At 44.0% G+C, this 22,519-nt stretch overlaps 1 protein-coding gene across 3 annotated transcripts in view; it reads right to left on the reverse strand.

Moving 5' to 3' along the window:
- The window catches only part of RAB11FIP3 (RAB11 family interacting protein 3), a 189,090-nt gene that overhangs the window by 5,127 nt on the left and 161,444 nt on the right, over positions 1-22,519 (reverse strand). For all 3 annotated transcript variants that reach the window (XM_044979949.1, XM_044979950.1, XM_044979952.1), the window contains 7 exons: positions 16,994-17,029; positions 11,923-12,016; positions 9,109-9,212; positions 6,425-6,565; positions 4,922-5,003; positions 1,844-1,981; positions 789-944 (listed from right to left, as the gene is read on the reverse strand). In XM_044979949.1, the coding sequence (XP_044835884.1) occupies positions 789-944; positions 1,844-1,981; positions 4,922-5,003; positions 6,425-6,565; positions 9,109-9,212; positions 11,923-12,016; positions 16,994-17,029 (751 nt within the window). The remainder of the gene's footprint in view (positions 1-788; positions 945-1,843; positions 1,982-4,921; positions 5,004-6,424; positions 6,566-9,108; positions 9,213-11,922; positions 12,017-16,993; positions 17,030-22,519) is intronic.

Raw genomic sequence — 22,519 nt, forward strand, 5'->3', positions numbered from 1 at the left:
GCTCACAACAAAAACCCAGAATCAATCCGTTCATAATTTACATTTCTAGAGCTCCACAGATGGCAGGTGCTATAGGTGCTTTATGAAAGGGGTGCTCTACATTTTACAGCTGGTGGAATAGAGGCATAGTTAAGTGAAATGGCCAAGGTGCCCTGGTGACTATATGGCAGAGCAAGACCAGAATACAGCTCTCCTGACTCTTGTTCTCCCCTGAGCTAGCAGAGCCCTGGGAAGCTTTGCTCAGTAGAGGAGTGTATACATGCAACATGCTGGGGAGATTCTAACCCCCTTTTGTTCTGACCAGATTGATCTGCGATGGATCAGCGTTTCACTGGGGTATCTCCAGAACGCCTCCTCTGATCCAGGATACTGAAGTGAGGCTAAAATCTGTGCCTCGCCAGCCAGGGAGATAGTGTTCTGCAGTCCTCTGTTGAGCTGAGAAAGGCAAAGCATTCCCCCACAGTGAAACATGCTCACGTTGTCTGTGCTACTTGGGCGGGCTATGACGACTCTCTCCCAGAAGAGGCCTTTAGGCCAAACAGACATGGTAGCTGTGACTATAGTGCTGAGATTTCTCCCCAGTGCCTCTCCTGTTTCCCATACACAATCCCAGCTGTGCTTTGCCAATGCTTAATCACACCTTCAGTGGCTGAATAACAGGCTGGTGCAGTCCCAGGAGTCTACACCGGGTAGTGAGGCTGGATATGAAAGTCCAAGTTGCTGCTGTGATGTTGAATTGATTGGCATCTAGTAGCCAAACCAAAACATAGCCCCCACCACCCCAGTACCTGCTTCAGCCGCCTAATCTCTTGCTCCAGCTCCGTCTCCCGCGTCCTGCTATTGTACTCTTGGAGGCCCACGCTGCTGCTTCTGCCTCTTCGCTGCTCCGCTTCAAGTTTAAACAGCTGCAGGTGCTCCAGCTGCTTTCGGAGGTCCTCAATCAGCTGCAATGCAATGAAGGAGAGCGATAGCGCCCAAGGGCCATAAAGTGCCACAGCGCTAAGCACTGAGCGAGCCTCCCTGCTGCACCAGAGAGGTGCGTGAGGTGTAAGAACGGTCGGTATGAAGCGTACAGAAATCACAGTTATGTTCTCAGTGTTATATTCTTGTCCTTCCCCTGTTAACACTGGCTAGGCCCAAGTTCCTACCTCAGGCCTTTGCCATTACACCTTTACATCCAGACAGAAATATGCCATGTTGAGCAGGCTGGTGAATCCTGACTTGTGCAGGCCTTAGAATGTGACTGCAGAGACACACGCTGGAGTGAATTTTAATGTACATGAAAGCGAGGGACTAGGTACAAGCTGATGCCACACACAGGGCAGGTGCTGTGCCAGCTCCCCCTGTCCACCCCTGCAGACTGCCTTCTGAGGAGGCACTGCCAAACAGCAGTGGTTTGAAGAGTGGCAAACAGCCAGAACAAGATGATCAAATACACTTTCACCTGTTACTCAATTTAAATCCCCTATCGCTGGAGGAATAAGGCAAGAGCTGTTCCACCCAGCTGTGTCCACTGTAACTGTGAACACTAGACACAAGCACGTGGAAACGAAAAGCATGCAGGTAAGGGCAGCTGAAAGCATCGACTGATTTCTCTCCCTCCAGTTCATTGTGTTTCTTCCATTTGGCAACAGCAGAGGCCACATTACGCTGATAAGGTGAATTCATGGTGCAATTTGTATCTAGGGTTATCGAGGAACTAGACCACCACTGAGCCCTGCATACAGGATGCGGCATGTTGACCTCTCAGGAAAGTGCTTGTAAATAGCTGCAGTTTCCGCTGAGGACTCCAGGGAGAAGGGTGTGGACAGGCTGAATGGTGTCAACTGTTCACTCTGCTCACCTCCTGAGTGGACTCCTTCTCCTTCTGGAATTGGTGTCTCTCCTGGGTCAGTTTGTCCCCCATCTTTCTCTTGCTTTCCTGCTCCTCATTGAGTTGAGCAGTGAGGTCTTCTATCTCATCTAACAACTTCTGCTTCTCCTGCAACAAAGTTTAGCAAGATGAAATCACAAGACCTTCCCCAGAGCATGGTAAGGCCCCTCTCCTGTCATTCGGAGAGGAGAGCACATATGCACATTGCCACATTCTTTTAGCTGATGCGCGTTAGTTTGGACACTTTTGTCTGCTGTGATTTCATCTGTTGTCTGAGGACTTCACAGCCTCAGTGCTTTGCCAGCAGCAAACAAAATGCATCAGCATAGTCAGGAGAGACACGTAATAAATGACTCCTGCCATAAGCTCCATTTGAACAACCTCTTGCATCTGTACAGAGCCCAGATGGCTTCAGTGACTCTGCACAGGGGCAGGACAGAGTTGTTGCAGAACTGGGGCCTAAGCAAGGGCAACTGGATGAAAATGACATCAAATCAAAGGAATCCTTTAGTTTAAACAACAGCTGCCCCCTCAGAGAAGTTTATAATAGAGCCAGAACTCTGATCTCACTAAACCCTTTTTTATCCTGGGTTTTAGCTGAGCATGGATTTCACAGAAAGCAAATAGACAATGAACGAACCCGAGCAATGTAAATTAGTATCTAAAACTGAACTATACCCATGGATCTTCAGAAGAACCCTTTTATTATTCTCCATGTTGGCTCAATGGTTGAACAGGGCAGTCAACTGAATTTGTTCAAAGTTTAAAACCATGTAAAACTCATTATTTAATTGTGACCAGAGCCCTGTGAGTGACAAGGTTTCTTTATGCTGCTGCTACTTTTCCCCATATGATCAGCCCCTCTCCCCAATGTGCCATGTGCTGCTTGTAAGTTTTAACTTGGTTCCAACTTTAAAGGTGATTGCTGGAGTCCCTTATTTTTATACATGCCAAAATTGTCCAAAAAAACTGTAGGTGCTTTACGTTATATGCCTGGAGAAGTGACCTAGTTTTCAGGAGTGCTGAGCACCAACAGCCCCCAGTGAAAATTCAGTCACTTAATTAGGCGCAGACACTCATCTTTGCAAAATGTGTTACTAGTTTGTAACATGCATTGACATTTTCTGTGATGAAAGGTGCTTTGTCAACGTGAAATAATATTAACAAACAGGAAATCTATGTTTCAAACAAAAACAAAGGAGACATCCAGTTTATCAGCAGGGGGTTGCATCCTCCATGGAGAGCTAATTGCATCTGTTACTGCTCATTAGCCACATTAACTCTAATTTAAGCTAAAATAGAGATGAGCAATAACATGTTATGAGGAGAGGATAGTCAAGAATAAAAGCATCTCAGGTGGCTGAATGCACCTAGGAATCTTCACAATTTACACCCATTCTCTCAGATCTAGTGTTGCTGTTTGAAACGTGGGATTGTTATTATTGTGTGTTATTAAATTATATTCTTTATATAGCATCTTTCCTGCCAGGAAAATCTCAACCCACCTCTCACTGGGTGGAGCTTTACAGCTTGTTTTATGCAGGATCTCAAATTAGATCAGGGATAGTCAATTGTTCTTGGCTAAGGTCCAAATTTCTTGATCAAGGTAAAGTCAAGGTCCAGACTCCAGAGAAAATTATACAAAAATAATAACAATAATGATAATAAGTAAATAAAAATTTCTGGGTCCATTCAAAAGCATCTGGCAGTCTAGCTTTGGCCCACAGTCCACCTATTGTCAATCCCTGGACTAGACAATCAGCATAGGCCCTTCTGGCCTTGAAGTTTATGAAGCTAAGAAAAACTCGGGGGCCAAATTTTAGGCCCTTGAATCCATATTTAGGCACCTAGATCAAAAATTATTTCTTCAGGGAACCTTATATATTGGCAAACATAAGCCAGAAAATAATATAATTTAATATATACCTATTATATTACACACCAACACAATACATCCATATTCCATTACACACACCCCTTTCCGCACTCACACAAGTTAGTGTAAAATGTGTCCTCTGCTAAAACTGACAATTAAAAAATACAACAGTGATAAAATCTCCCATGACATCCCCTTCTCAGTTACACACACAGTGGAACCTGGGTATTGTGACACAGGAGGAAAGCTGACAATCATTTCAGTAAGCTGCAGTGGGAGAGTGTCCAACCTGTTAGGGTGAACCTGCCAAGTTTGTTAGTAAAGCTTCTCTACAAGAAGGTTCCACCGTCCTGTATTATGTTTTCAGTCAGCAAGACCCAAGCTGGAAATGAACTTCTCCACAATTTGCCACAAGAGGGCAGAATTTCATTCATAAAACAGCAAAGAGATTGATACATGTACCATACATAAGGCAACACCAAACAGCAGCACTGCTTGTTTGCCTGTATGAGGTTCTATGAGCAGCTGACAGGATTACTGCTGAAGTACATTTAGGACTGCATTGCCTCAGAGAGGTTGGTCCTGGGTCTACAGATTTTACAGCGACAAACACAGCGACTCAGTAAGTATCTACAGCACTAAGGCCTAGGTCCTGGTTTCTATTTAGGGTAGGACTAGAGGAAGAAATGGCTCTTGCTTGTTATACAGAACTTGGGATTCATACAGGTCTGTTGTGCAAAGCGTTCCATCTCTGCTGTCTGCAATTGGCACTTAGCCTAAAAATATCAACCAGGCTCACAACATAACATAGCCTTCACCAAAATTCCTGACTCCGAGGGAAAACCACAGCGAGCTCTCATTCTGCATGGGCTACACTGCCTCGGAAGCTGGGCAGAACACAGGTGCCAGTGACTAATACACCAACAGGTTAACTCGAGGCAAGTTGGAATGTGCACTGCAGAGACGCTAAAGTATGATATTCTCAGGAAAGCCAGCAGTGGGCCAGGGTGCTGAGTCATAGTGGCATAATTAATGCCACGTCCCATGCAGAGATGCACATTCACGCTTCACCGCTAAGGAATCTCTGGCACAGACCAGATCCCTCAGCCTGTTTTAAACACACCAAAGTATGAGCCTGAAGTATCTTTCTAGCTGAGAAGGCTCTCCCTCACCTCCTCCAGCCTCTCGATACTGGCTTTCAGACAAGGGACGCAGGATCTCAGCTCGCTGTTCTCGTCCTCCAGCTGCTGCAGTCTGTGGCAACGAATGAACACATTTAGAAACTCTGCTACCCGAGCCCTGAGACTAGAGAAAATCGTGCAAGCAGCAAAAATAACAAGAGAATATTAGTGAAGACCGGAGCGTGGATGTAGAGTGAGGATGGACTCTGCCTTTGTCTGCCCCACTCCTCCTCACCAGCAATCACGGGGAAGGAGGAGACATCTACCCAGACTTAGCTGGAGTTGTTTGAAGCCCTCTGCCTAATTTTTGCCTGCTGTGACAGATATCCCACCCCCAAGGCACCAGGCCATCCTTCAGGCTCAGTACTGACTACCTTCATTGCCCCACAGTAGCAAATCCCAGCTCTGGGCACTAAAGGGTGAAACTTGTTATCTGAGCACAGGCTCTTTGCATTCCAATTATTTCCCCCTATTTTTGCTGCCTCTCCTCTCGGTATTTTTCCCTCAGAGGCCAAGTGCCAGGGATTGGCACACAACAACCAAGAGTCCAGAGAGGGCCTCACCTAGTGCCCCAGGTTCAAATCTCTCAAATTCACATAGGTAGTCTTCCTCCCATATTACCTTCCTGGTCCTGTCTTGTCAGTCATGGCCAGTTAGGACTGAGCAAGAATGGAATGTTCTGCATTTGCTGAATCCCTAGTGAAAACCACCCAGCCAGGGAGAAGAGAGATCCCTCACCCAGGACAGGTTGGCTCTGCCCAGGAAGCCAGCCTGAGGATGTGGGAGAGCCTGCAAGCTGGTTACTGCCTGATGAGATCAGTCACTAGGAGCAAGGGTGTTACTCAAGCTAGTTTTTCAGCTCAGATCTCCCCATGCTGCTGTTACCATTCCTCTGGGACAGCCCCAGACAGTGCTGTGGCACTGTTCCTTCTAGAACAACCAAACACTGCTCAGACGCTTCTGTAAGTGCTCCTCCCTCTCAGGGCTGTTCAGGCAGAGGAAAGCTGTAGTCCTCGCCTTGGGCTCATGCCTGTTGAAGTCAAAGGCAGAACTTCCATTGACTTCCCTGGGAGCAGAGCAGATACTTTGTGCATGTCTTTGTGAAGCTGACTCATGTGACAATGTCAAACTGAGCTCCAGGGACTAGTCATGCGAACGGGCAGGAGGTTCAAGTGAACACCCTCGTTATTCGCACTGTTAGGGGCAGATCAAGAGGGAGCATGCATGAGCTAATAGAATCCAAATGGAAATTTCTCTCTGGCTGGAGACAAGTGTCAGAGGTGGGTTAATTTACTACTTTGGGACAAAGTTACAGAGGAAGGAGGTAGTCAAAACCAGGGTTTAGAAGTACATGGGGGCCAGCTTTATTGGAGGCAGCATAGCCATGGCTGGAGTTTATTCTGGAAACTAACTCATAGCTGTGTTCTAGTTGTCACTGATTAGTGATACACCCTCAAAGCGTCACCATGTGGAGGATATGGCAGCTGTACCAACCTGGCTTGCAGATTCTCAATCTCAATACTCTTCTCTCTCTCCATCCTGGTCAGGAGCTCTCTCTGTTTTCTGATTTCCTCCAGGAGCGTCTCATCTGCTTTCAACTCTTGCTCCTTCAGCTGTTCCTCCAGGGCATTAGCTCTTTGGAGAAAAGGAAAGAAGGGGTTTAGCCAAGTCTGACATTACACAGCTGTGCCACTGGCATTCAGATATTTTAGGGAGAGAGGTGTCCTCCTTTCTTTTAACCCTCCTCCCCTCTTCCTCCTATTGCAAAGCCAGTAGAAGCCACCATGGAGTTTGAAGATCATCTTAAAAGGAGCAGCATCTGTACAAGAAAAAGAACAGGCACCTGCAAGGCACTTAGACACCTGGGGGAAAGCAGCTAGCACATTCTCACAACCATCCAATCCCTGAGCACTCTGTGATGCCGAACCACTTGGGAGCCACTGCCTATTTGGCATTTAAATCACTGGGAACCCAGGCAATAGATGCTGGTACCCTATCATCACAGGTTTCTACAAGCTTCAGTGGTCACATTAAAACTAACCAAAGGGAGGAAAGAAGCGAGGATTGAGAAGAAAAAGTAAAAGATTATCTTAAAACTTGTGTCTTAGTAGGTAGCAGAGTCAGAGTACTGCACAGAATAAGCTACTGAGGCTAATTACTCTAATTTATTAATTATCTTCCTTTTCACCTGGGTTTGTAGTGGAGTATGAAATTCACATGCCACTTATGGGTAATTCCCTTGGGCACCAGCATAAGTGATAACTGTATAGCTCTAGGAATACAATATTTGGATGTCTGCATGTTGCCAATCAATTAAGCAGGGCCGACATAACAATGATTATTTAATTGTTGCAGAGAAAGATTAGAATACAAGACAGAGAGGGCGTTTAATAGATGTTGAGATTTGTAAGACTTCTAGCATCTTATAATAATTTTAAATTAAATCAAATCTAGGACCTAGAGAAAGTGACCATTTCCCTCTGAATTCTCAATCACAAGGGGAGTGTGGAGGGTTATTTTTCCAGGCCACATCCATAACTGGCAAACATTTTTAATGTCACATGGTTCTCAATGGAGCACACAAGTCTCAGAAGACATTCAAGCAGTGGACAGATGTTTGCTGTTAATCTGCTCCCTCAAACCTGTCCTTGGAAGCAGGTGAATAAATAGTCCATACAGTGGCTGTCATTTTATGACTTTTGATTACATTACTGTAAAGCTGCTTCTGCTTCCCAAAGCAGTGGACGATGAACCATGGGAAGCTGCAGTTTGCTGGGATATTGTTTTGTTATAGAGCTTATAAAAACACAGGACAAAAGCATGCAATGCAAACCTCTGATAGAGGGACACATTTTTCTAACTGATCAACTTGTTACCTAAGCCCTTTATTTGGATAAAACTAATTAACCCGTCTGGGCTAAGTGATTAGAGCACTCAAGGGGGAGTTGTGTGTATTAGGGAAAACATCTTGTTACTGTGAAGTTTATCAGGGCTTAGGAAAACCTTTACTTGAATCACTGTTGTCCATGACACACATACTACTTAACAATCTTATAGTCCTATAGATAAACTAATGGCTTTATCTGAGGAGTGTAAACACCCCTGGAGAATAGAAGCCCCTCAGATTGAAAATCCCAGGGGTTAAATAAAATTCGCAGATTTATACTTGTCCCAACATCCAAAAGCAATAGGGGCATTTCGGAGGGAGGAGTCAGGGACACAGTATACTTCTTTAGCTCCCATTGAAATGCAGGGGATAAAATGAAAGGCCAGAGTGAAAGAAACAGTCACTCCCCCTTTCCCAAATAGCAATGCTCAATTATTATTGCTAATTATTTGTAATGTAGCAGCAGCCAGGAGCCCCAGTGAAGGATCAGGGCCCCATTGCTCTAGGCACTGGACCCACAACAACAACAACAACAAAAAAGACCATCCCTGCCATGTAGAGTTTACTGATTAGGTTATGTGTAGCTGGAGAGATTATTTAGAACTATTGGAACTAGCATTGTTACCAGAAGGTCAGAGACTCAGACCTGCCAATCTGCAGATTACCTGAATTCCCAGCAGTCAGTCAGTGGCACAGAAAAGTGCACAGGTGAGGCATGGAAAATGAAGCAGAGAAGGCCTTTTGCGAAGGCAGCAGTTTGGATGCCTGCTGGCTTTTGACAGGAATGGAATTTAGATCTGTGAGGGAGGGCAGATTTGCTAAGATTTAATAGTCTCTTCTTTATCTTTCTATTGACTCCTTTTCCATTGGCCTGCTTCCATCACACACTTAACCCAACAGAGGGAGTTCTAAAGAAAAGGCAGCCGTTCTCAGAGACAATAACCTTAGAGAGAGTTGCGTGTGTGGATCCTAATTCACACAGGGAGCAGAGGAAAGAGAACAATTCTAAACTACATTAAGGGCTTCCCTACCCAGTGCAGCAATGCACACTCCAGGGGTGCGAATTGTGAGGTGCACTAAGTAGAAGTCCCCTAGTGCGCACTAACATTGAAACAGGGAACTGTTAGTGGATGTCAGCAGGGTCTATAAAGGTCACTTGGCATGCAATATGTTTGTGTGTGTGAGAATTCACACTCTTCTAGTGCACACTGTTGCACAGTGCAGACAAGCCCTTAGAAACTCCTCATGAGGATATATGTTTGCTCCTGTGACACAAGCCAAATACCCTCACCTGTGCACCAGCTGCAGGTTTTCCTGTTTTAACCGACTGTGCTGCTCTCCATTTGCAGCTGTGTCCTTTTCCAGCTCTGTTACCCTCTTCTCCAGGAAGATGACCTGTGCAAGCAAGAGAGGGAGGATTCAGAATTTAGCTCCTAAATTTTAGAAGTGTTTCCATAATACTAACACAGGGCCAAACGCTTCACTGGTGCTTCTCCTTTGAGGTCAAAGGCCACATCAGTGGTCAGCCTCATTAAGTTTTTGAGCATTTGGCTCTATAGAGGCAGATCCTCAGCTGGTGGAAATTGCCATAGCTCCAGCGGAACTGGGACAGTGCACACCAGCTGAGAGTGTGTCTCACACTGCCTAAAAGGGACACTATGTCCCTTTTCTCCTTTTCACAGATGGAGAGAGACCAGGAAAAAGGAAGAGACTGTTGCCGAGCCACAGATATTAGAAAGGGGACTCAAGGGCTGGTTTACAACCAGAAACTACTTTAAATTCCTTTTAAACATTGACTAGATTTTACTTTGATGGTGTCCCTTTAAGAGACGCTCCTGCAGAGTTGCACAAAACAAGCTGGATACATTAACTTTCCTTTGGTTATAAAAAAAAATCTGCACTTTAGGGGTTTGAATGTTAACTTAGAATTATTTCCTTTCCTCCCCCCGAGTTACATAGCTCCCTGCTCTGCTCTCAGCCTTATTAAAAAGGCGATGTTACATGTGCTATCAGCAACCTGTTCTTCAGACCCTTCAACTACTCTGTGAGAGTGCGGCACTCAGTGTTGTGACACCATCGCTATGGCTGCAGTGAAGAGGACTGAGAATTGTTATTGCGTTTGATAAACAAACAGGAGGTGGGAATACTTTCCTGAGGACAAAGTATCTATTTGTGCAAAAACTAAAGTCATAATTATTGAGATAAGAACAACAACAACAACAACACAAGTAACTAATTCTTTTTTGGATAGGCCCAAAAATGAATTTTACATGTTACTTTAGAGTGAAGGACAAACGACGAACAAATCTATACCAAGTCCATGAATCTGGGGTATGAACCAAATCCTGACAATACTCTAGCCAAATGTTTCAAACCTGGGTGCCTGACGTTAGGCTACTCAATCTGTATTTGGGCTCAGAGTGGCCAGAAATGCTGAGCACCCATAAATCCCACTGAGGTGAAGGGGAGCTGCAGGAGTTCAGCACCTCGAAGCCAGGGCACTTTGAAACAGGAGCTGAATTTCAGGCATCTAGGTGTGAAAATTTTGGCCTGTGTTCTTCAAAGACAGAGTATAAATGATACAGTTCTATAAATTATTGTACTAATGTGCTGTCAAATGCACAAGAAATGTGTATATGTATGCATATATATTTATTTCTCTGTCATACCCACAGCTCCACTCATCTTCCTATTCAGGATGTCAGAATTAAGGAGCAGTTTTAAAGAGGTATTTTCACACTGGGGCAAACATTTATACAAAACATAATTCACTTGGCTTGGAGTTTTCCATATTCCCTCGGCTATTTTTAGCTATTGATGTTTGAGTAAAGCTTTCCTTTCCCGAATGCAGTTTCTCCTCCTCCTGCCACATGATCCTTTACTCATAAACTCCCCAGTAAGTTAACGTGGAACTAAATAGAGATGTCACAAAGTCAGCATTTATAGCCTCGCTGCAGGACAAATTCTGAGCAGAACAGGCATGAGTGAAAGACAGGAAGTCCCTGTTTTAAGTCAAATAGCTTTGCTTCCTAGGAAGAGTAGCATTAGACAGCAGTGTATATAGCATTGTGAAACAATTACAAAATAAGTTGATTTAAAATATATTTCTCAGTATTAATATTGCTCTATGAATGGTTATAATGACCAACTTCAAATACAGTGTATGCAAATACTGTACATCTTACCACCCGTGTCAGTGACATCATTCATTCAGACTAAGGCCATGTCTATATGTACAGCACTGCAGCAGCGCAGCTGTACTGATGCAGCCGCACCATTGCAGTGTGCCTGGTGAGACGCTCTATGACGACGGGAGAGGATAAAAATCACCTCCACAAGTGGCAGACACTCTCCTGCTGACATAGTACTGTGCACACTAGCGTGTACGTCAGTGTCACTTCTGTCCCCATGGGGGTTGGTTTATTCACATACCGAGCGGCATAAGGGATGCTGACACAGCCTGAGACAGAGGGACAGACCTCTCCTCCCTGCCAGTATTATAAGAGGTTACAGAACACAGAGCATTGTTTAGTAAACTGTAGAGGGGCAGGAGGAGCCACAAGCCATTTACCATGAAGCAATCTTCAGCCCACGCTGTGCAACGAGCCTTAACACCCACTGAAAAGACTGAAATTCGACCTCCCAACCCGAACACAGCAACGCTCTATGCCTTTTTTTCCTGAGCATTTTGTCAAATCACAACCCCCAGACAGTACAGAATGCTTTGAGTTAACCGCCTGTCCCCAGTAGTTATCTACCCAGTGTCAGCTGGCATTCAATAATAGCAAGTAATTAACACCTTTGTCCCAGGAGCTCGAAGAATGGTAAACCATTATTTACTCCATTCAGGAGTGGGTACTCCTCTACCCTCTTCATTAATGAGTAGGCTGATGCACAAAGAAATGCCTTGCCCAAGAGCACCCAGTGCATCAAAGACAGAGCCAGAAACAGAACCTGGGTATCCTGTCCTCTTGGTTTAGCCACTAGGAACACGTGCTCCCTCCACCCAAAGGAAAACCACTCGACGTCAAAGATAAGCTTAGTGAGACACTCAGAAGCTATTCCTCCATTAAAACTTCAGAGGCAGCTGCAATAGCATTCATACCTTGTCAGTGATGTCCTCATCCGCACATTCCGTGTGGTCACAGAAAGGTTCTTCCATAGCATCTGCAGTCAGGGTGCCCGTCTGATGTAAGTGCCTTTATCCGAGACAGACCAACCCAACCCAAAGCAAGACGACCATTAGAGTGAACATTGCAGAAGGCAAAGTATCATTTCTTATACAATTTCTCTCAGCTCCCCACCCCTTCTCCTGCAGGAGACATTGGGACACACATTGCTCTCTTTTGGGTGACAGTAGGTGAAGATGATGAAACCGGGAGGCTATCCTGGCAAAACAGCGATTCTATCGAGTAGCGGGCCTCACTTTCACCAAATGAGGCTCTGACAAGCCAACAAGAGTCAGCATCCCACAACACCTCAGTACTGCCTAACTGTGGGGCAGGAATCTTCACTAGGCTTGTGACTTTTAGTGAATAGCACCTGACTGTCAGAGGGGAAATGGACTAGTAGTGTTGGAACTTGGTGCTATCACCTCTTATTCTTGCTCTTTGGAATATGGAAAGATAAGAGCTTACTTTCCACACTTCATTTTGTTTTGAACTTAACACTTATATTCCAGAGCAGCAGGACTAAAAGTACTCTGCTCTCCCCAGAGATGATAAAGCCAGAAAGGAATGGGGAGTGAATTGAGCTTGTGAAATACACACTCAACTCCAGCTCCCCAAGTGGGAGACTAGTAAATCATTAGCTATGGCTTGTAACATTTGGGTTTTTGTTTTCTTTCAAAGGACACTGTTCAAAATCAGTCAAGACATTCACCCTGTAATGTAATGACACGTGTTCTACAGGAGCTGAGTGCGGTATTCCACCTCAGTCGGGGTGGGAAGGGGGAAAGCAGAATTATTATTACAACCTTGAATAATTAAAAAACACAGGACTTGCATCAAGAACTACAGATATAGAGAGCTGAGGATACACGAACTATGGTTTTACTGGCTCGCTCTCTGCAGCTTTTACATGAGTCTGTAACCAGTTAGTAACATGGGTGTATTATGGCTTGTGTCCCCACACACTATGGTTAATACACTGTTAGTAGCATAGGTGCTGGAGATGGGGTGTGGGGGAGGTTAAGGGGAATGGGAGGAACAAAGGGCCATTACCTCCTCACTTTTTAAGCAGGTGGGACCATACCCCCGCTTTTGGGAATCTGAACGGGGCAGGTCACAACAAGGGTTGGGAGGCAGGAACACAGCCCCTCCCTTGACCAGAGCATGGAAGCATTATGATGGAGGGGCAGTATATTAATAGATTCTAGCTACTTAAATGGTCACAAAGTATTGAGCATTCTCAAAATTAAAAACCATTTCTTGATAAGGCTCGCAGTCACAAAAGATGATGCTAGTTCCTTTGGTCACTTTTTGCTGATCCAAGGGAGTTAAAAGTAAACAGAGCTAATCTGAATCCCTGAAGACAATCTTCTTTAAGCAAGTAGCATCCTAATTCTTAATCTGGTCTTTAAGTACTGACAACTGGCCCTTCAGTATGCTGACTACTATTCAGAAAGAAGGCACAACAGAATGGATCCTCTTAGAGTTTTAACATAGGTCGGCTCTGCCTTTTTACCTACTGCTTTCTACAAAAACCTTTAATATTTTGAACTGAAGGTCTGGGACACATCTTTGGGAAACGCCTCAGTGCTGGATGACACGGTGTCAGTAAGATTTCAAGCACACCATGAAAACCAGGCAGAATGATTATAAAATAGTTAGTTATTGACCATAGAAAGGATTCTCTCTTACTGAAGAAATTTGGGGTTTGTGAACTAGAGCCCCCGGTCTGCATCCGAAAGCTATTCTGCTCTGGCCCCAGCAGGAAGGTGTATGCATCCAGCCAGAATCAAGAAGGGTTGTGTTTTTTTTTAAAGCATCACAATATCACTGAACTACTTTGTGCTGTTAATGAGAGCTCAACAAGTAGCACACGGAAGAATAACTTTTCAGGAAGAGGTCCGTTTGCTTAAGCAGAGAACCTCTGAATTTGTGACTCTGACTCCAGCCAAATTTCTAGGTCTGAAAATAACTAGAATTGTGATTTTCAATCTAGTACTCCAAAACTTTAAAATATCACATGAGAACAAACAAGAATCAGAGGATGGCAAGGGGACAGCTTAATCTTAAATTAAAACCCCCTGATGGTATCTGATATGGCTACACTTACAAATCTGCAGCGCTGGTCGTCCAGCTGTGCAGGGCCAGCGCTGGTGTGTGGCCACACTCACAGCTACCAGCGCTGGTGTGTGGCCACATTTGCAGTATTTGCAGCGCTGTTGGGAGTGATGCATTATGGGCAGCTATCCCAGCATTCAAGTGGCAGCAACAGTGCTTTTCAAAAGAGGGGGGTGGGTGGGGCGTAGTGTGACAGGGAGCGGGGGGAGAGAGAGAGAGAGAGAGTGGATTTTTGGAGCCAACACTGTGTGTTAGCTTCCTGACTTGAAAAATCAGAACATGTTCCCGATCCCTTACCCTTAACTCTTAACTGCCAACAGCCTGCAGCCAACACGACTCCCTTTCTCCCCTCTGTTTCTGTCAAGCAAACACTCACTCCCTGCCTGCCTCATTATCTCATTTGATTGTTCACAGATTGATCACAGCAAACAGGAGCTGTGTTTGTAGATAAACAGCTCCGGGATCGGGATCAACGGATCAACTGAGCTCGGAGTTCACAACAAAACAAAGAGAGGCTGCATAACAAAACAAAGAGAGTAATTTATAAAAGCATTCTGGGATACATCCTTATACCCTGGAGGCCAATCACAGCGCTGGTGTGTGGCCACACTTGATGACCAGCGCTGCAGCACCAGCGCTGGAATCCTTATTCCCCATGCTGAGTGAGGTGTACGGCCAGCGCTGCAGCCAGGGAGTTGCAGCGCTGGAAGTGCCCTGCAGGTGTGGCCACTTACTAATTGCAGCGCTGGTGGAGGCTTTCCAGCGCTGCAACTCGCCAGTGTAGCCATACCCTGAAGCAGATGGAAGAGAAACAACTTAATTGAGTGAGGGAGTGCTCAGAACCTCTCAAGTCACACAAGGTCAAATTATAAAGGGCTAGTCTTAAATAGGAAGCCTGGAAACTTGCCTTTTAGTTTAAAACCACTAAGAATCAAAAAAGTTTCTAACAAATAGCTTGAAAGTGAGAGTATGGGAACCATGAAATGTAATACTCAAGACCCATTTCCTCACCAGCGAGAAAGAACCAAGTCTGGAAACGTTTGCTGGTTACAGGAAAAATTAAAAAGAAACAATGTGGGAAAACAGCTGGAAAATATTTCCAAAGAGTTCCTGAGCTGCTGAAAGCAGGGCAGGGAATCTGCTTCCCTAGGATAAGCCTGACATAGACCTAATCTCCAGCCCTTCCCTTGATTCTAAACCCAACAGATTCACGGGGAGTGAAGATTTCTTGGAATTTGTTCCAGAGCTTGACTGACCCACTCAGGAATGCCACTAAGTAAACAGACTCCTGGGATCTGAGAATACACGTTTCTAGAGGGTGCCAAATCATCACACAGACTGTTCAAAAGACCAGCCCATGTTTCCCAAACATCCCAACCAGACCTGAAACTAGAGAGACCTGGAAACAAAAGTGTGCGCGTAAGAACAGCAGAAATCCCAAAAACTTCCTCTTCCCTAAATCTTCTCTCAGAGCATCAGGGAACAATGTAGTTGAGTCTCAAATTAGATTTCCAAAAATCCTAGAGAGGGGTGTCAATAAAGATTATGCCAGAGAATTAACACACGAAAATAAAAAAGGCAGGTTTGGACAGCTAGGACAAACTTTTTCCTTCAGCTATAGAAAAGAAACACCGTGGAAAGAAGTATTAAAACCAACCCCCTCAAGAAAAAGATACGAAACCGACAAAATGTTACGGAGACTCAATGATCTTGCTCCCAAGAGAATATCAGAGCCAATGTGGTGTCTGCCCTTTTGTTATACAGGGAGACGGTCTCATAGCTTCATTGGCTAGTTGTTACAAATTTCCTCATGCAACTCCGCTGGAGAGACAGGGATCCTTAAAGCATTACCAAGCAGATCCTGGCCCTTCAGCATTCCAGGATTCTTGAAAACAAGATAAACTGTTGGGGAAAATTTGAATGCCTGCACTCTCATGTGACGGTGATGAAAGCATTATGTCCAGAATGAACTGCTTCCTCCCATCCCCCATTATTGGGAACCTAAATCCCTTGTGAAAATAAAACAGCCCAGTCAGAGTGCTTCCTTTAACAGATCATTGCAAGAATCAGAGACAAGGGCTTGTCTAGATGGGGAAATTTACCAGCAAAATTATATCACTACCATTATACCTGTATAAATAGAGGTACATTTATATATAGGTATAAATAGAGGTAAATTTCTGCATGTAGGCAAGCCCTAAGACCGTCCCTATACCACAGGAAACATATGCAATAATATAAAGCCACAGTTGGGGAGAGTAGCTCTGCCCCATGTTTAAAAATTCCTAAGCAGTCCATGAAACAACAATGTGTGGAAGAGATGAGGAGTAAGTCTCATGGCATCCATGAAGTCAAACAGGGAGGAGCACATAACTCGAAATATGGCAGAAGCAAAACAGGAACAGTGAATCTGTCTGCATGGACTGGTGTTTTAGTGGCGTGGCAAAGGGTTAATTTCTGACTGGATGCATCTACTCAGCTGACCGGGCAAGGGCTCACTCAGCTGTCCGGGCTAGAGGTACTGATGATACAGAAAAGCACGTACATCAGTAACTAGGAGTTTTCAACATGGGCAAAGTCTCCTGCAGACTCTCACACTCTGGGCATTCCTAGACTGGGGGTCTGGGAGGACAACCTGGGAGAAGTCATGTGTAAGTCAGTCTCCAGAGGTGAATGCATTCTGAAAATATCTTTAATGATTAAAAAAAAAATCCATAATGTGAATTAAAATTGCCGTCCATTACACACTGCAGAAAATGTACTGTACATTTCTCTAAAAGTAAAATTTTGCACATCTATGTAGATAGCTGTAATCCCATTATACATGCGACAACCTACACAAGCACATTCCTTAATGATAACAAAAGGATAATAAAAGTATCAGCGTACCTTGCTACCTTCTTGCTTGAGAGTCTTTTATTTGGACTGTGAAATGAACAAAAACAACAGGAAAACAGAGTCAGGAAAACTGAGAGTGAAGAGCAAGGGGAAACAGGAAACAAACTGAACAGTGACAGGGGGCATATCCTTTACAATTAACAGCACAGCACACGCATGAGACATGCATTACTCAGCTTCTCTGAGGCAATCTCCATGTAAAAATCCAGGTAAATTTGCATACATTTAACAACATGTCATGATGAATTGGAACATACAGCACTTGTCACTGCAGAAGAAGTTTCAATTGGTCCAGCAAGGTGCTCTCTCTTTTAACTCGTTGATTCCAGTCCTGAAAGCAGATCCCTAGGAAAAGTGCTAATAGAAGAATTGAGCTTGGTGGGACTCAGACCCATTACAAACGGACTGTAGACTGAAATATACTTGATCCACCTGGAAGCTTGTGCAGACAATGAGCCCATCTCTGAAAGAAAACACTGAAATATCCTGCTGCAAATAAAAGCAGGGCAACTGTACTAGAATCACAAGTATGGAGAGCAAAAAATAATAATTAAAAAGCAAACAGCTCAATGAACTATCCTCTGTATTTCATTAACTCCAAACAATTATAATTTTACTGAATTGTGTTTGACATCAGACACAGCAACATTGGTTGACATATGACTGGCTGGCTGCTTGTATTTCAGACAGGGACTTCTCCAGATTCTGGGGGTTGATTTGTTTGACCTTTTCTTCTCTCCCTCCCTCATATGCAGCTGTGTTTGCATCTAAAATCAGGAAGACTGGATTTTAAGCAAGATCATATTTCAAGTATTAGAAATAGGTCCATTCATAAGCTATACTTAGCAGCAGCGAACAGAGTCGTCTCTTACAGAATTGTATTTTCTTTTTAAATACTTAGCATGCTAAACCAGTGTATGCTATAAGGACATATCAACATCAATGCTTTAATGTCCTGATGTAGCAACCCTCTCTCAGTCATAGCTCACCTACGATGAAGAAAAGCACCTGGTCACAGGACCTCTTTGCTCACAACGTAACAAATTAATACTTTCTTCACATCAGCCACTTGCTATTTGCCACTTCGAGCGTTTTTAAAAAAGTCATGATTTATCTATTTTTTCCTCTTAAGTTTACTAATATGCAACCAAAATTAGGACTAATTACTGCATATTGTGCCTCAAATTTCTTTATATATATTTTTGTGTGCTACTGTAATCAAGTGGTTGCTTAAAAAAATCAGCTTCCTCCAGAATCTTCTTTCTCCTTTATTCACTCCCCTTGTCCCAAGTTTGGGAAATAATGGCTTTAACTCCCCTGCGCAACTGGATTCTTCAAAACCATGATCACATGGAAACCTGCAAGAGGATAAACTGGGACACTCCAGCGTCCACCACAAAACAGAGATGGCCTCAAAGGAAAGAAGGTGGATTAAAATCTAAACAGAACCTTGCTTCCGCCCAGAGCAATGCTACAGTATGAGAAGTGAGGTTGTCAATTTCTAAAGTTCTGATGCTTGCAACATAGTATCTCCATGTACAGGGAACTACTATAGTAAATAAGATGTTGCAGATGATATGGAGCATTTATAATTAGGTATTTTCCAGAAACTGGTAGAGGTTTAAAATGTTTGCCCTTTATTCTTCTCAACTGGCCAGAGCCAGGGGCGGCTCCAGGCACCAGCACGCCAAGCGCGTGCTTGGGGCGGCAAGCCACTGGGGGCGCTCTGCCGGTTGCTGTGAGGCTGGCAGGCAGGCTGCCTTTGGCAGCTTGCCTGCGGAGGGTCCGCTGGTCCTGCGGCTTCGAAGCCACGGGACCAGCGGACCCTCCGCAGGCAAGCCGCCGAAGGCAGCCTGCCTGCCATGCTTAGGGCGGCTAAGTGCCTAGAGCTGCCCCTGGCCAGAGCAACTTGCTGTCCCAAGCACTGAGCAAGCCAGCCCCACCCTCCAGCTTTTGTGAAGCCTGGATGCTCAAAGCCATTAGATCAGCTCTGGTCCCTCAAATCACACAGACCTGCTAAATACCTCCCTCTCCTTTCAGGCGGGGGAGGGAGGCAGAGGAATAGAAGAGGAAGGATCTGGGGCTATAGAGGAAACTCCTTCCCAGAGAGGGAGGGTCTGAGTCACTCATTCAAAAATTTTACTTTTCTTGCAAACCTGTTCCCCATTCTCACTTTCCAACATCTCCTGACATTTTTAGAGAAGATAAAAGATCTATTTAATTAGTCAAGCCTGGTATCATCAAAAAGATGGAACGTTCATTCCCGCACTGTCTCCTAATTTAAAAATGTAAAAGAGAAAGAAAAATAGAAATGAATAGATCTGCATCTATACGTTCACATGCAAGGAGTAAGTAACAATTTTATTTATTTTATTGTTGCTATAGTATCACTAAATTAGGGATAAAGTAAATGTTTCCCCCCCCCCCAAAATGTGGGGAGTTCTGAAAAAAATATTCTCAAAGTAATATATTGGTGGGAGTCACACTCCAAGATCCAGAAACTTAAATGAACAGTTGGCTGAGCAGAGAGGAAAGGCAATGGACATAAAATGTAGATCAGTGACTCCTAGAGGTGAAATGCTTATTTTACCCCTTAGAAGGAGGAACTAAAAATAGCTTGAACAGAATCAACTCAGGAATAGTTTCTGGGAAGCACTGGCTGACCATGCTTTTCAAGCTAACTGGTTTCCTAATTGTGGTTTTGACCATGAACTTTTGACATTTCTATTGAGTGAAGGAATCACTTTTGGCGAGATTTCAAGGATTCTGTAAACCTGCTTCCCCTCTCTGATGGAAAGGGGCTAGATACTGCTTCTCCAGAACTTGTGAAGAAAAAATAAATCAATGCATGTCACTTGTATCTGAGGGAGATTAATCTGTTTTTCTTCACAAATGGCAGATCAAAAGTGTATCTGGGCATCTTTGGATCCCAGGCCTGAGAAGCCACCAGGCATGGGAGGTGCATCTATCCACAAAAGGTATTTCAAGTTTATCTACCTATTGCAATGGTTGGGTAGAAGCAGTTGCAGCTTGGCGGCAGACACACACATCTGACAATGGAATCCTAGGTATGTTTTAGACAGGGTTTGGGGGTGTTTTTGCTGTTTATTTCACAGCACTGAGACTGCTCCTTTGAAGAATTTCCTGTAATCAGGGAAAGCATTGCTGAAAAAAAGATCTAGGATTTGCAATGCTGCTCCTGCTGCTAGACATTTTGGCTGTTTTAGATATTTTGGCTTCTTGTTTTCTTCTGGGTGCAAGGTGTTGGTAATCATCTTCAAAGCCACCAGTGGTCCAAGGCCATTGCCTGAAAGAGGATCTTGCAGCCCCTATTCTGTCACAGCATGCAATACAAGCTGGGATGTTCTTGCTGTTTATTGTGTGGATTCAGTTCTCTCAGCAGATCGCTCTCATCTTTGGATTTCTCTCCCCTTGATGGGCCAACGCAGCCAGAATTTGGCTGCCTCCAGGGCAAGATACAAGGTAAATGATTCAGTCTAACTTTTTGTCCATGATATTTCATTTCTATCTTGTTCCTGTGCAGTCATGTCTACCAGATCTCAGCCCAGGACACTACATGGGTTTCTGTCCAGTGAGCTATTGTCTGTCTCATTACTACTGAAATAAACAAAACTCATGAACAGGATAGGCAATCTTTAATTTGTGCTCCATGAAGGCAGCCCTGTGCTCCCTTTCCCCCCAACCCCATTCACAGAAAACATGGGTGACACCATTTACACGAAATCACCCACCAATGTCACTTACCACTTATACCTGCTCCTGTATTTTTCACTTCATACATCTGATGAAGTGGGTTCTAGCCCATGAAAGCTTATGGCCAAATAAATTTGTTAGTCTCTAAGGTGCCACATGGACTCCTTGTTTTTTTTTTTCACTTTTCACTGGTCTCTTTGGATCTACTGTGTCCTTTGCCTGCTTTTTGTCAGTCAGAGGGTGTGGCTACATGAGAAAGTTGCAGCTCTTTAACTTGAATCAGTTTAAAAACCACAATGTATTTAAACCGATGAGGCTGAGATTTTCAGAGAAGCCCGAGTTAGGCCCACAATTCTGACTGAAATTTACTGAGATTAGGGGCCCAATTCTCTTGGGATACTTTGAAAATCCCTCTTTAATTAACAAGAATTGGGCTGGCCTTGGAATTCCTCCATCACACCTACTTTAGAAACTTGTCATGTGGGTAGAAATGAGGCTCTCAGTGCATCAAGAAAAATCTAGCATCTTCATTCATCGACTGCATAACTAGAGATAAAGCATTAGGCTGAACGCCTTCCTTTGAGTCCTTTGAAAGCTGTAACAATTGATGCAGCTGTTTGTCATAAGAATTCAGAGCAGTTCTTTTTAGTTAGGGTATGTCTACATTAGAAATGCTAAAGCAGTGCAGCTGTAGTATAGACACTTACTACTTCCACCGCTGTAGTAAATCCACTTCTCTGAGAGACACTAGCTAGGTGGATGGTAGAATTCTTCCATCGACTTAATGGTGTCTACACTGGGGCTTAGGTCAGCTTAGCTGCATCAGACAAGAAGTTAACAGATTTTCTAGACAAAGGAAACGCAGTGGATCTAATTTACCTCGATTTCAGTAAGGCATTTAACACGGTTCCACATGGAGAATTATTAGTTAAATTGGAAAAGATGGGGATCAATATGAAAATTGAAAAGTGGATAAGGAACTGGTTAAAGGGGAGACTACAACGGGTCGTACTGAAAGGTGAACGGTCAGGCTGGAAGGAGGTTACTAGTGGAGTTCCTCAGGGATCAGTTTTGGGGCCAATCTTATTTAACCTTTTTATTACTGACCTTGGCACAAAAAGCGGGAATGTGCTAATAAAGTTTGCAGATGATACAAAGCTGGGAGGTATTGCTAACACAGAGAAGGACCGAGATATCATACAGGAAGATCTGGATGACCTTGTAAACTGGAGTAATAGGATGAAATTTAATAGTGAAAAGTGCAAGGTCATACATTTAGGGATTAACAACAAGAATTTTAGTTATAAATTGGGACACATCAGTTGGAAGTAACAGAGAAGGAGAAGGACCTCGGAGTATTGGTTGATCACAGGATGACTATGAGCCGCCGATGTGATATGGCCGTGAAAAAAGCTAATGCAGTTTTAGGATGCATCAGGCGAGGTATTTCCAGCAAAGATAAGGAGGTGTTAGTACCGTTATACAAGGCACTGGTGAGACCTCATCTGGAATACTGTGCGCAGTTCTGGTCTCCCATGTTTAAGAAGGATGAATTCAAACTGGAACAGGTACAGAGACGGGCTACTAGGATGATCCGAGGAATGAAAAACCTGTCTTATGAAAGGAGACTCAAAGAGCTTGGCTTGTTTAGCCTAACCAAAAGAAGGCTGAGGGGGGATAATGATGGCTCTTTATAAATATATCAGAGGGATTAATATTAGGGAGGGAGAGGAATTATTTAAGATTAGTACCAATGTGGACACAAGAACAAATGGATATAAACTGGACACTAGGAAGTTTAGA

This window comes from Mauremys mutica, chromosome 11 (assembly GCF_020497125.1).
Source record: "Mauremys mutica isolate MM-2020 ecotype Southern chromosome 11, ASM2049712v1, whole genome shotgun sequence".
NCBI lineage: Eukaryota > Metazoa > Chordata > Testudines > Geoemydidae > Mauremys > Mauremys mutica.